This window comes from Lissotriton vulgaris, chromosome 8, assembly GCF_964263255.1.
Source record: "Lissotriton vulgaris chromosome 8, aLisVul1.2, whole genome shotgun sequence".
Lineage (NCBI taxonomy): Eukaryota > Metazoa > Chordata > Amphibia > Caudata > Salamandridae > Lissotriton > Lissotriton vulgaris.
In genome coordinates this window covers 356,409,951-356,425,555 of record NC_141696.1, presented here as the reverse complement: position 1 = coordinate 356,425,555, position 15,605 = coordinate 356,409,951, and the positions used below count along the sequence as shown (strand labels likewise).

The 15,605-nt window shown below is 44.8% G+C and overlaps 1 protein-coding gene across 10 annotated transcripts in view; it reads right to left on the bottom strand.

Annotated features, from left to right (window-relative positions):
• The window catches only part of CASK (calcium/calmodulin dependent serine protein kinase), a 1,261,401-nt gene that overhangs the window by 477,120 nt on the left and 768,676 nt on the right, over window positions 1-15,605 (bottom strand). For all 10 annotated transcript variants that reach the window (XM_086934112.1, XM_086934115.1, XM_086934119.1 and 7 more), the window contains one exon: window positions 8,291-8,412. In XM_086934112.1, coding sequence (XP_086790238.1) covers window positions 8,291-8,412 — 122 coding nt within the window. The remainder of the gene's footprint in view (window positions 1-8,290; window positions 8,413-15,605) is intronic.

The following is a 15,605-nucleotide window of genomic DNA, read 5'->3' as shown; positions in this document are numbered from 1 at the left end:
GCGTGCAATTTCAGCGATTGAGGATCTGGGTGAAGTACCTGACCCTCGTTGCGTGACAGTAACTTCGGAGTTACACGCAGTTTGATCGGTGGTTCCTGTGAAAGTAGCATGAGTTCCTGAAACCAATACTGGCGGGGCCACTTGGGAGCAATGAGGAGAAGGCGACAACTCTCCATTTTCATTTTGCGCACCACTCGTGGAATCAGAGGGATCGGAGGAAAAGCGTATGCATAGGTCCCTGACCATCGCATCGAAAGGGCATTCCCCCTTGACCCCTGTTGAGGATATCTGCTGGCGTAGTACCGGCATTTCTTGTTCTGTTGAGTCGCAAATAGGTCCAACCTGGGTTTGCCCCATCTCTGAAACACATAGTTCAACTGGTCGTTGTCCAGTTCCCACTCGTGGCAATCTGACAATGTTCTGCTCAGTTTGTCTGCCATGGGGTTGTAGAGGCCTCTGACATGCTCCACTTTGAGAGTTATGTTGTGAACTGTTAACCATTTTCGTAACTCTTGGGCTTGTTTGGATAACGTTGCATGATCTCGTTCCTCCCTGCTAGTTGATATAAAACATGCTTGTGGTTTTGTCCGTTCTGACTAGAACCGAGGACCCTACTATCCTGGGGAGGAACGCTTGAAGAGACAGACAAATGGCTTTCAACTCTAGACTGTTGATGTGGCATTTCTTGTGTTGCTGAGACCATTTTCCTTGCACTTGCAGGTCCTGGAGATGACCACCCCAGCCCTCCATGGACGCATCCGTCGTCAGAATAAAATCCGGAGGATTCTGTAAGAATGAGAACCCCTGTTCCAGATTGCTGATCTGAGACCACCATTGGAGTGCATGCACCATCCTGTTGGTGATTGTGATGGTGTCCTCGAAAGAACCTGTCGCTTGATGCCATTGACAGTTTAGCTCCTCTTGCAGTGGCTGCATCTTTAGACGCGCCAATGGAATGAGGTTGATGGCTGAAGAACACATCCTCAGAAGTGATGCAAATAGGCGAACTGAAAGTGACCTTCTTGCCAGTTTTTTGGCCAACGCCTGCAGTCGGAGCTGTCTCTCTCGAGATAAGGATGCCTTGCATTCCACTGTGTCCAAGCAAGCTCCTAGGAACAACAGATTTTGTTTTGGATCCATTTGAGATTTTGTTCTGTTGATTGTGAGGCCTAGCGATGCGAAGAGATTGCGGCATACTGTAATGTCGGATCTTACTTTGGCCTCTGATGGACCTTTGACTAGCCAGTCGTCCAAATACGGGAAGACCTGCACTTTTGCTGCCCGAAGAGCTGCTGCCACAGGGGCCAGGCACTTCGTGAAAATCCTTGGGGCCGACTTGAGGCCAAATGGGAGAACTTTGAATTGATAATGGGCGCCGGCCACCGTGAAACGGAGGTACTTCCGATGGTTTGGGTGGATTGGGATGTGGAAGTATGCGTCTTCCATGTCCAAGGAAGCCATGTAATCTCCCACGTTGAGGCAACTGAGAATGTCCGAGAGGGTGACCATTCGAAATCCTTGCTTCTTGAGATATTTGTTCAGATTACGTAGGTCTAGGATCGGTCGCCATTCCCCTGTTTTCTTTTTTATGAGGAAAAAACGGGAATAAAAACCTGCCCCTCTCTGATGATTTGGAACTTTCTCTATTGCGTTTTTGAGAAGCATAGCTTGCACTTCCTTGAACAATAAGTGAAGACGAGGGGGAAGGGGACCCCTGGGCAGAGATGGTGGAGGTTTGGTGATAAACTCTAGGGTGTGACCATGTTGGACCAAGTCTAACACCCACCGATCCGTTGTTATATTCTGCCATTGCTGTTGGAAAGCAGATATCTTCGCGTCCACGGGAAGGTAAGGGATTGGAGGTGGCGCCCAATTGCTCTCACTGTTTCTTGTGACCGTCTCTTCCTTGGTTGTTTGCGCGCCTTCTTCCTCCTTGGCGAGAGAAACCAGCCGATCCAGATTGTCTATAAGAGGACTGATAGTTTTGGCGGTATTGTTGTTGATATTGCCTGCCTTGCTGGTAATAACTTCCTCTGGACGAATAACCTCGTCCTCTAGCTCCTCTGAACGATCCTCTTTTATATTGCAATGATCCTAGTGACTTTGCAGTATCTGTGTCAGTTTTAATCGTTTGGAGAGCCTCATCGACATGTTTCCCAAAGAGGGACTCTCCGTCATATGCCATGTCCAGTATTTTTAATTGAACTTCCGGACGAAATGTAGTGGCTTTTAACTACCCTTGACGTCTCAGGACAGCTGCCCCAGGCAACTGTCTGAAATTCGTATTAGCCATATCTAGAGCGCAGTCGATGGATTCTTCCGCTGCCCGCTCTCCTTCCATTAAAACTTTCCTGGCTTCTTGTCTTTTGTCCTCTGGCAACAACTCTATGAAGCTAGCCATCTCTGACCACATTTGGCGATCGTAGCGCCCAATAATCACCATTGAATTTGCTATCCTGATGGATGATGCAGCCATAGTGGAAAACTTCTTCCCAATAAGGTCTAATCGTCACCCCTCTTTATCTGGTGGAGTAGAAATAGGGGTAGCTGGGTTCTTTGACCTTTGTTGCGCCGCCTGAGAGATTACCGAATCCGGGCGTGGATGACCAATAAGGCACGCCGGACTAGAGAGCGGAGCACGATATTTCTTATCTATTCTGGGTAACACAGCAGGCACAGATGCAGGGTTTTTCATTATTTTTATGCCTTCCTTCCAAATATATTCAATCATGGGAATGGCTCTAGATATCTTTCTTGTTTCCTCTTTAAAGTCATGGAGAAAACACTCCGTTTGCTCCACTGTAACCGGGAGCTTAAACCTGGTTGATGCCCTCTGCATCAGGTTGTGAAAACCACCTACATCTTCAGGCGGTGAATCTGAAGGTTGTGGAGTTGGAGGGGACGGCATGGGTATAACATATTCATCCCATGGGTCTGATGAAGGTATGTTAGGCAACTCTCCATCTTCTACCTCCTCTTCTGATGACGTATCCGGAGTTTGTGGAGGCAAGACCGGTTGCGGAGTTTCCACAATCGGAGAAACCGGTGGATGTTGCTGAGGAGGAACTGCAGTATCAGATTGAGGTACTTGCGGTGGAAAACGCTGCTTGTAATCCGCCAGCATAGCCTGTAAGTCTTGTATCAAATTAGGCGGCAACTGAGTGACTTCCGGGACTCTAGGCCGTCTCTGATGTTCCAATGAATGAGGCACTATGATATCCTCCTGGTAGTAGTGTTCAGCGTAGGAATCGTCTTCATCATCATCTTGGCACTTGATGACAAGCTCGGATGGGTGACGTGCCACACCAAAAGCACCCTCATCATCATCATCTTCAGTCATCTTCTTCATCATCAGCATAGGTTTCTAGAAGATGAGAAGGCATAAGTGGTGATATATATGAACCCTGTTGTCTCTTATAAGACACGAGTTGAAAGTTCTTTGTCGCTATTGGCGTACAAAAGGCCTGATTCCCAGTGGCAGGTCTTAGTAAAGCTGATCCCATCGATCTTGATGGCCCTGGTGACCAAGGTGCATCCACCTGCTGAAAGGATGCCGTCGTCGACGGGTTTATCGTCGACGAGGGCATCGTCGACGATAGACTTGCCGTCGACGGGACCGTCGTCGATGGGCTCGACGTCGACGGGATAGTCGTCGACGGAGCCACCGTCGACGGGACGGTCGTCGACGGGGTAACCGAAGACGGGCTCGTCGTCGACGGGATAGACGTCGATGCTTTCTTCGTCGACGAGACAGTCGTCGACGGCGGCGTCGACGACGACGACTTCGTCGACGGGCTCTTCTTGGATGACGAATTTTTCGTTGATGATGGCGTCTTCGTCGACGAGTCGTCCACGAGAGTTCTTTTTGTCACAATACAAATTTTTGTAGACACAATCGGAGTAGTAACAGATGTAGTGGATATCATATCCATAGAAGAAGAGGTTGAAGTAGAGACAGTGGTCACTGGAGAAGAGACAGTAGAAGTCTTACTCACAGTTTTCTTTGCCGGATCGTTGGTGGCTGAGGCTCCAGAGACCGAATGTTTGGATCTCTGTGAAGAGCCTGAAGTAGAGTGGGAGGTCTTAGCATGCTTTCTCCCCTCACTTGTCTTATCCTCTTGAGACCTCGCCCTCTTGCTAGAGGTAGAGGCTCTGTCGTCATCATCTGTGGAAGAGGATTTAAGCCACAAAAGGACTCTGGCCTCCCTATCTCTTAAGGTCTTGGAAGGGAAGGTAAGGCAGATCTTACAGCTTTTTGCCTCATGCTTGGGATACAGGCAATAAATGCAGTCCTTGTGCTGGTCATCCACATGGACCCTCTTCTTCTTGCATGTTCTGCAGGGTCTAAACAAGGCCTTCTTGTCAGACATCTTGAAGCTCTGAAGAAAAAACTGAGTCAAGACTCAGGGAGACTCCCTTCCACACGACGTGCGGTGAAAATCTGAGGAGAGCTGGCTCTGCAGGGAAGGTTCTAGAGGGTGCTGTGAGCTGATTGGTTGGAGCAAAGACTTTGGGTCTTTTAGCATAATGATGTAGATAGGCTACTATAATATAGGCCTCAGGCCTTTTTCTAGGGCCTACTACTACAAAGTGCTTTTGACACTGCTTTTTTATTTACCGTGGGACTCCCGCCTCGACGACGGGGAATGATTCAGGCATGTGAATCTATGAAAGATACCCCAATACTGGATAACTTATTGGCTCTATGCTTACTTGTATCAGAGTAATGGTCCCGGAGTATGAGCGTCAAGAGACCCAACTGAGTTCCTCACAACAAGTTTTCAGACAGCACAAATGGCGCCAAGGGCCTGCTCTCTGGGACATACTAAATAATTTGGTCTCCAGGGTCATCCTGAAGTTAGGATGGGTATCCTACTTTTCTGAGGGTCAACGGGCAAGCACTTTACAGCAGCGTACCAGCCCCACTGCAACTTTTAGATATTAGGGCCAACTATCTCATACCACTTTGTGTTATCCAAGACTACCAATCCCTTTGACGATCACTTATTCTACTGGAATCAAATGCCTGAAGGATAGCGCCAATAAATGAATGCTCGCAACTGACCTGTGGTTATCTGAAGGACGTAAGTTCAATATCCCAGCTATGCTGACTATATCCGTCTGAAGCTGATAAACTGAACCCTATCAAATCGGGTAAAATATTTTTTTTTCTTTAAAATGCTTAGTAAGCAAAAGAGTAGCATGAAATGCAACAGGATAAGTTATTATTATTACTAGTGATTCAACAGTAGCCCTGTGGTGGTGCTATTAACACATATAGTGCTAAGTATTGTTACTAGTAACAATACTGTAATGTAAATTCAATCTATACTGCACCTGCACTGCTAGTGGTTTCATGGCGCTGTCCTGAGAAGACAGTAGCTACAGCAAAAAGGTCTTCAGAGGTTTTTAACCTCCATAGTTATGTGGGGAGGATCATCAAAGAATTGGGTGCCAGCTGAGAGAAATCTGGGTGCTACCTGCGCTTTACATGCTTTATGTACCTACTAGGATTGGTAGCAGCAGACTCGTTACCAGTACTGCAACACGTCCTACTGCAACTGCTAGTAAAGTTCTGCAAGTCTGATGAGAAAACGTGTTACCCAAATCTCTCTACATAACCCAATATAATACTAAAGGCTACAGATAAAAAACACAATTACATGCTTTCGATAGAAAAATATATTTTGGTAAATATGCAAGGAGATATCCATGACTTCATTTTATAATTCAGGGGGTTTATTTCGGTTACTTTGCATATATGCTGGTGTAAGCCCCATTTACAGGCACCTGCCGTTCTGCAAGTTGAAAGGTACTTGTTAAAACGGACATCGGTTTGATTTTTTTTCTAATCAAAAAATCTCTATCCAAGTTTCAAACATCGCTAAACTAGACATCTTCTGACAATGTTTGTGGGCCGTACGATTCTAATTTTTGAGATCAAAAACGCCTTAAGCTTTTCCATCCAATCAGTATGCTGCTGGTGCGTCCAAGGGGACTGCAGGGCTGTCGGCATGAATTGGCGTAACACAATGAAGTGGCAGCAGGCGGTGTGAAGCAGGCAGCAAGGGTTGTTACAGCGAGTGCCTCCAAGAGACTTTCACACGCACCGCTGCTTTTCCGAATAAAGTTTCCAGCACACTATGCTTAATTACAGAGTAAAAAGCAAAACAATCTTATATATTCTTCTAGGCGCGAGGGTTATTACCACGCCTCATTTATTATCACCCGAGGATCTAAAACTAACAGACTGCTGCTTTTCCAACTCGGGGGAAACGCTGCAACTCCGAAACAGCATCCCCGTGCTTTCCAAGACCGGGAAACAACTTTTAAGCCAGTGCTGCTGGGTCCACAGCAGAAAGATGCTAAACACTCACCTTGTCTGCAAAAGTGACGTTTGTGTTTAATTTCGCCCCGTATTAATGCCAGTCTTCCTCCCTCGTGGCATGCTGCTGACTGGCTCACAAGTGCACACGTCTGGACAGACGGACAAAGCTAGCAGAAAGCCCGGGCCCGGGCACACAAAGGCCTATATTGTTCTCCAGTCGAGGAGAATTACTCTTGCAAATTACGCATCTCCCACGGAAACGGTCCCTCGAGAGGTGACCGGTCTGCCTGGCCCTCAAGGGTCAGCTGCAGGGGAGGCTCTGAGTGGGCTGTGCAGAATATCCCGGATTGCTGGGACACTGCACACACTTTTGGGGGGGGGGGGGGGGGGGGGGGGGGTGGTTAGGGAATTAACAGGTGTGTGTTTGTGGAAAAATTCCAAAAATGGGTGCAGAAGTAAATATGAACATCGACTAGTCTGTCCTTAAATGAGGATTACGCATCCTTTGGGGGTAAATGAGTTTATAAATATGAGACCTTGGAAAAATTATTATACCTGGACGCAAATGTAAATTTCTGATAGAAAGTGTATATGAAGGCCTTAAAGAAAGTGTTAGGCCTAGATGAACATTTGCACTTCTACCGAAAACACACTTTCAACTTGCAATCAATGGGTAGATTTCACCATCACCCGTGACGGTATCCAGGTAAACATTATTTTAACAGTTTTGTCATCTTATGCTTAGAGGGCTCAAAGTGACAGAGAACCATGCACAAAGAATCACTGGCAAAGTTAATGATCTGGCGTTGGCTTATGCCCATGCTTATTTTACTTTGTCCTGGCTCTAGTACAATGTATTGTTGGGGTATAGTACATCAGAAGTGTATATGTGAACTGATTTATACCCTATTATTGGGGTCTCCATAGAGCTCAGCTCTGTAGTGAGCAATGCCTGCAAGTCTCTACAACTGGAAACAAACGCTAGTCCTTATTCGGTCCTCTTTAGGGAGGTCAACAATTTGAACACTGACTTTCGCTGGTAATCTTCTGACCCTCTAATGGGCAAAGCATATTTTTGGAAAACTTCTCCAGTCCAATACCAGCAGGGGGTTCTCTACTTTTCTTCTTCATACTAACTGATCTTTCAGTGTCCTCTTTTATTTTTTGGTTGTAATACGCCCCAGTGTAGTTACTCTACAGTTTAATTTGTGCGAGCAGTTCACGGTTTACGAACGGCGTCAAACACGAACATGGGAACCTGGAAAAATGTATTGTGCGAATGCTTTAATGTAAAACTGCTTGCTGATCTGCGAATCTGTAAATAGTTATAAGCTAAAGGCACGCAGAGCAAATCAATACTCATTGAACGGTGAGAAAATATACTTAAGCGATGGTACGAATGCAGGCTCTTAAGCATTTTCTGTTTGCTCAAACCAATATTTGCGCCAAAAATGTACATTCCGAAGCCAAGCAAGTTACGATAACCGATGAGCAAACACCACTTATGAGCAGGAAAAACAGACCAAGTGGAATAAAAAAAAAACATTCAGGCTGGAGCTCAAACATTTGTTTTAACTGCAGAAAGTAAAGTCACATAATCACCAATGGCTCTAATCACAAATGGGATCATAGCAGAACAGACAAACGACTGTGGCGAAAAAAATATCTCTGTTTTGCTAAACCGATTTTGATGGTTATAAACCTAGTAGGAAAGGTGTCTTTGGGTGATTAGTTCTTAGGATATTGGAACAGTACTAAACATACTCTAATATTAAACTATCAACAAATAACCCTTTCGAACGAAATCTTCTTCAATGGTACAAGTATATAAAGCTTTGTGAACATTCCTTGACTTCAGTAGAAACAGCATTAAGGAAGAAGACAATCAAAGTTCATTTAGAGTTAAAGTAAGAGCACAGCTTTGCAAACATCTGATGGCTGATCCAATGGTGAAATACTTACATCTAGGAGCGTGTGTAGATGCTGATCCTGGAAAACACTATGTAGAAAATCAAGGTCTTTCTCGCTGCAGTCGGTGAGTGCATGAATCTCCTCCAAGCTGTCCAGTACCTGAGAGACTGCTCCTGCAGGCAAACAAGAAACACCACTTAGAGCAAAGGCTTGTGGGAAAACGACCTTTGGAACAAAGATGTCTGCCTTCCACACGATTAATCTGAGCAGAAACAGCCAATGTCTCGTTACAAAAAACACTGTATCTGGGAGTTCAAGTACTATAATCTTTTACCTTGAACGCTGCATGATTAATTTGTTTGAATAAAAACAGGTACACAAGGAAAATAACGTTTGTTATTAGCACCACAAAATACCTTCGGATCTGAGTGTTCAAGTCGATCGAGGGCACTGTGCCAGGCTTTTTTTTAATGGTAATAAATTAAAAGCTATTTTCGGCTACCTTGCAGACTGCTGGGTTCTTCTTCCGCGATGGACACCTTGTTACATACAGTAGGTCTGCAGTGTTCTTTCGTAAACACACTGGTGAGTGTTGGTGCAGTACCCTAATATCGACGAAGCTAAGGTCACTCTGATCATTTACGTGTCTTTTTTCAAAGAACAAAGTAGCGAGCAAGTTTATAGACCTGGGGTTCTCATTAGCTAAGAGAGACATTGCTATGCACTGGAAAGCAAAGAAGGGCCCGAGTGTAACTAGATGTCAGGCGGAACTTGTTAAACGGGCAGAATATGAGGGGAGAACCAGAATGCAAGCAGCGAAAATAACAAGGAAGGAGAGAGCGGAGGAGACAGCGAGGGAGTCACTGGTGGTATCACTAAGGAACCTAGAGGATATGGCAGCTGACGATCGAGTAGAAGCAGCAGAGTAAAGCACGAATGATGGAGAATGCTACTGGGCTGGTTCTAAGGTAGCTGTGGAACTATGCCTGACGCACCGGTCCCGAGATATATGACAAACAGGGTAGCCATTTGAAAAAACTTCCTTGCCTGATATTTGGGACCCGCTTTTTTTCCGGGACTGCTACGTTGCCATCTAGAGTTGCGCTGTGAGCACCTGCTGCCTGGGTTGTTGCTCCCCCCGCCACCGCTGTCAGTCCATCGAGCGGCCGCCGAGCGGGGGGACCACAATCCCCAGAATCCCCGGCTTGTTTCCCGCCCCCACACACGCCCACTTCCGCGGCGGAGGCGCTAAATACGAGGCTTCCTCCGCGTCGCGGGACGCGCGCGGGCGGCGCCGGGCCAAGCCCGGGCAAAGAGCGGGCTGTCTGTGGCCGTCCGGGGTAGGAGGAGGCAGGGCAGGGCAGGGCCACCCCCCTGCCATCTGATATCGGGCTCGTGGGATACATGAAGTAAGACATTATTGTTCCAACTCTGACTATCCATTATTGTACGGGGTAAGACGGGACGGGTTACCCCTCCTATCCGAGTATTAGGTGCATAGTCCTTATTGGGTATTGGCATTGCTGTTAGAAACAAAACCGTAGGTCTGGTATGGTCAGTAGTTATTAATTGAAATATGGGTAAAAGTACACCAATGCATACCCGGTCTAAATCGAGGCAGAAAGCACAAACTACTACACCACTTCCCACCCTGACCGCAATAGACAGAATGCTTCCGAGAACCATAGGGGTTGTTGTGACAGCAATTGAGAACACTGAGAGACGTCTTTCATTGCCACCAAATATGTGCCTTGCCACTCAACAAATAAATACATCCATAACCACAGCATATGACTCCATGCTTATGGACTCATATGCTGATTTTCCAGGGATAGACAGAGGATGTGACGTGGGGTTACAGCAAAAGGCTACCACTGAGCATTCACTCCCAGCTACCAGGTTATCACTGACACCAAATTTGCAACCGCTATCGCCAAATGAGGACCCCCCGCCCATTATCAATGTTTCGGATACTGTGGAGGGGTTGGATTCCCAGTCTACCCCTATCACTGATGCTGAATTAACAAGTAAAGGGGAAAATGAGAGTCCCCCCCAAAAAACTAGAGGGCATAAAACTAAACGTAGACAAGCATGCAGCAGAGGCAAGCAGCCTGTCTCTGGAGTAAGGGGGAAAATTAAAGGTAGTCGAAGAAGAAAGGTTCAAACCTCAGCTAGGCGAGAGGGTTTTATGAGTTCAGACCAACCAATAGAGGCTAATACTTTACAAAATGAAGAGAGAAATAGAGCCCAGTCAGAAAAAATATGTACAAATTATGAGGGCCTCATGACACATAGGGAGCAATTAATGAAATCTCTCATCCTACCAGTGCTAGAAAGAATTAAGACCCTTACTGCTAAACTAGGCAGCTTAGAAAATATGATTATAGCTAACTCTGAGGTACTGAAACAATTCGACTTGCATGGAAAAAGTGTAATGCCGCACAATCCTGGCTCGCCCTCAAGTGCTACTAGCAGTGTCTTAAAGCCAAACGTTAAAACAACTGTATCAGAGACAAAGGAGGCTAACCATTCGGGGCAGCATAGTCTGCCCCAAAGTAACAGAGCACAGGCTCAAAATAATACCAAAAGGAGCGGGTTTGATTGAGTCTCCAATGTGCCTGAGGTGTGGACATGAAGAGGGTACCTTCATACATACCGTGTGGAGCTGCGTACGATTAGCTGGATTCTGGACTGGGGTGTGGGACTGCTTGTCGGAGGTGCTGGGTTGGGACCTCCTCCGTACCCCCAAATTAGGACTGCTCCATGTGCTTGAAGGTGTGGGTGGTAACATCTACAAGAGACATTTACTACTACTGGGTCTTACAGTAGCTAAGAGGGATGTAGCCCAGGCTTGGAAGGACCCCAGGGCTCCCAAGGTGGTTGCATGGGAAAAAGGCCTAGATTTCTGTATGGGGTTAGAGCGACCAATATTTGAAGCCAGGGGCTGCCCTAAGAAACACCACAAAATATGGAAAAAGTGGGCGGACTACAGGGGTCTTTGGTTGGAACCCCCAGCACCGCTGGAAGATGAAGCGGGGTTGATGTGATGGTGCCATGGAGGCGATATAATACACACTATGTTCTATATATACTACAAATTTTCATTAGGAATGTAGAGACACTGTGCAGGAGGGGGGAAGACATGGATCATGGGGGGGAAGGGGGTAGGGGGGCAGGGATTCTGTATTAAATTGCTTTATGGATCGCTGATTATGCTATGATGTACTTGTTGCAGCTCCTCCGGGGTGCGGAGTGCTGTGTCCTATATACGATCTGTCAATAAAAAGAGTTTTGAAAAAAATAATACCAAAAGAATGGGATCTACGAGGGAGCCTGAAAAGGTACGGTTAGGTAGTGAGCAGATTAGGGGCCCCAGTAACAGTGATTTAGAAAAGAATAAAAGCAATTTTGGGAGGACTAGCTATCCACATATTGATCTTCCACCTCAGTCCCTGCCCTATACTGTGGTATTAACGGGGTTGCCAGAGTTAAAAAATGCAAGGGAGGAATCTCACTCTGAGCTAAAGAATAAGGTAGACCTTCTGGCTAAATGCCAACAGGCCACTACCTGGGTATGTACAGGCTGAAATTATATATGTCCCCAGGGTAGGCTGGATAGGGCATAGATACAAAAATCTCCCTGGGGCTTGCATAATCATTAATTTCAGAGATAGGCGCGCTGTGAGATTCATTCTTGGTGGGAATAACCAGAGAAGGAACGGAGAAATCCAAACCATGGACCTGACCTATTTCTATCCAACTATGAATCTCACAGCGAGCGTATCCAAACCATGGCAACAATGGGAATTAAGGGCACAAAATAAATTTGAGTACAATTTACCTATTTCCAATCATTATTGTATAATGCAGGGCCTAGAGGATATCGACTGACTTGCCAGCGATTTAAGGGATATTGCATCCCAAACGAGTAAAAAAAACCCTGGCAAAAAGTTAGCACTTGACGACCATGGTATACCCATGACCAATGACAATGATAAGGGTAAGGTTGGTGTAATGGCCTATAAGCGCATAGTACAGAATCCTAAGAATGTAAGTTCCCCACACGAGAGATCACCAATTGGGTCTCTTGCGGAACCTACTATTAGTACAAACGTCTCGGATAAAATACAAAATAAGGAATCATGGTCCTTTTTAAGTTGGAACATTGCAGGGATAAGTTCCAAATTGGAAAATGAAAACTGGGTAAACCTTGTAAATAAGTATGATGTTGTCAGTTTTCAAAAAACTTGGACCACAGTCCCTGTCCACTTAAATGGCTTTAGGACTTATTGTACGCCAGCCATTAGCTCTGCTCGTGGTAGGGCTAAAGGAGGTTTGTGCACCTATGTCTCAAATATGTGGGATTGCGCTAAAGTAGAAATGGTTCGTAATAATATTTATTATCAGATTATAAGGTTTACAATTAATAGTGACTTTTCTTTAGTTTTGGTGAATTTTTCTAATAATGTTTCAGATGACGATATAGACAATGTTTTTAAATCTATGGGAAGCAACATTAAATCCATACTAGAAGAACATAAAAGAGAAGTCTGTGTTATATGGGCAGGGGACTTTAATTGTCCTCTATGTAGTAGAGGAGAGAGAGGAACTTGCGGAGTGATGTTGGACAAAGATATTAGCTTTAGTCACTTTGAGCACACCAAATGTGGGGAATACTTAAATGAAGGTATTTTTGGATGTGATATGGGCTTTGTTAATAGGCTGGTTGGTCACGAGATCCCATTTTTCCCCACTTTTAATGGTAGAGGGGCAAATACAACGATCGACTATATAATCAGGACTGTGAGACAGGGGAAATGATCCAAAAATATAACACACTTGATAATTCACTGAGTGGCCATTTTCCCCTTAGTCTAGTCTTAAAAGGCAGAGTAAAAGCTACACATAGAAAAGCCATACCCGAAACAAGTGTAGAAAACATTTCTATGGCCAGGAAAAATGGATACTCTTTAAAATGGACAAAAATCGTCCCAGACGATTTCCTATACAAACTTATTAAGAGTACTATCCCTCAAATGTATGCCTGTACAGATATAAATACCACCGACCCTGACACTATTAAAAATTTCTTAATAATTACTAAGCAAATTGAGAACTTGTTATGGGTTGAACTTAAAGGCGTCAAAAAAGTAAAACAGGGATGGTTTGACACCGCCTGTACTAAGGCCTACTCACATTTGAAACGTGCCCTACACGCTACAGTAAAGGATTGTTCCCTAATCCGAGCCTGCAGAAATTCTTATAAGCAGGCACAGAAAAGAAGACAAGAGGCCTTAAAAAAGGAAGCATGGGACTCATTGTGTGAAGCTTCTTTAACTAGAGATTCTTTAGCATTTTGGAAAGTTGTTAATGCCCCGTTTCTGCAACATAACACCACAGCAAAAATTGAAATAGCGATACCCGGAAGGGAGTGGGTAAATCATTTTTCACAATTATTTTCTGCCGAGTTGCAAGAGGACTATGCTGAAGAGATAGATGTAGCTGGGCTCCCTTTATATATTCAAAGAGTAACTCAGCCCTTGATATTTCTGTCATAGAAGTAACTGCCAGCATCAACGCAAGTTTGGGGGGTAAGGCACCGGGGCCGGATGGGGTCCCTGTAGACCTATTAAAAAATAACACCGGCCTTTGGGCGCCGATTTTGACACAACTTTTTAATGCCACACTTAAACATGGCTTACTGCCCTCCTGGTAAAAATCATTGATAGTCCCCATATACAAAAAAGGAGACAGGACAAACTGTCAATGTTATCGTCCTATATCACTCCTGGACTCTACTATAAAAATTCTCGGGCGGGTGGTTTTAAACAGATTGCAATGTTGGGCAGACGAAAATAAGATTATCAGCGATTTACAGTATGGTTTTAGAAAAGTGCTCGGCACAATCGAACAATGTTTAAATTTGTACATTTTAACAGGAAAAAAACACAAAAGCCAAGGCCGGTCGGATGTTTTTAACTTTTGTGGATTTAAGTACTGCATTCGACTGTGTGTCGCATAGTAAACTTTGGCTGGTGATGACGAAATTGGGGGTAGAGCCCTCAATCATTAACTTTCTGCGTGAACTCTACTCTGCCGCAACCGCCAGAGTCAGGCACGGGAAAAATGGCGAGTGTACTGACTCCTTTGGCATTGCCAGGGGAGTACGTCAAGGCTGTGTTTTGGACCCGTTCCTCTTTTCACTCTATATCAATGATGTGGATAACACTCTTCTGAAGGAATGTAGGGACGTGCCGATGGTTGGGGTAAGACCGATTCCAGCATGGTTGTACGCCGATGATGCAGTCTTGATGGCTAGAACTCCTATGGCATTGCAGAAGCTAGTTACGACCTTTGCGGATTTTATGACTGGGCTGGATTTAAGGATAAACTGTACAAAGACTTTCACCATGACCTGTGGTTAGGGTGCGCACAGAAAGAAAAACGTGATAGTTATTGGCTCTTCCCCAGTCGATTTTACTGCAACTTTTTCCTATTTAGGAGTTTTGTTTGATCAGGTGGGCCTATGGAATACCACAATCAACACCAGAAAACTCTTGTACTGTAAATCCATTATGGCTTTGAAAAATTTTAGGCAAAAAATAGGGAGAAAACCCATTGGAGAAATGATGACTGTGTATAAAGCCACTTGCGTGGCAATTGTGACATATGGCGCAGGTTTATGGGGCTATGCAAATGTAACATCTTTACAGACGATAGAAAATTGCTTTATGAAATATCTTCTAGGAGTACCTAAAAGTGTCTCCACCTACGTCTGCCATGTAGAACTTGGAGAACCATACTTAGAGGCTATCATAAAGATCGCCCCAATATTATTATGGCACAGAATTTGGATGTCCGACGAGTGTGGGCTAAATCGTTTTATCTTGAATAATGTGGTCAGCTTAGAAAAAAGCAATAAAGTAAAGTGGCTGTGTTACGTGAGGAAATTCCTCACTGACCTGGGTATGGGGAATTACTTCTCCGACCAGTCCGCTCTACGTAACATCTCAAGGAAGGCTTTGAAAGAAAAATGTATGCTTTACCTACATGATCACAGATCAATGATTAAAATGAAGAAAGTGTCTGTGGTAGCCCATGCACAGATTGTATCTTTAGGAAAAATTCAGCCATATATCAGATTGCAAATGAGTGACCATGAAAGGTTTTTATTAATTCGTTTCAGATTTAATTTAATGTTTAGATTACTTAGTGTTCCTGTAACGAATGATTGGTCCAAAAATTTGCCTATGTGCACTTGTGACGATCAGTCAGAGCAGTCGGACATGCATACCCTCTTCTTTTGTAAATTTTATACTATGCCATGACATAGCTGGGTAGTTCCACTATTGAAAATAATGGAAAT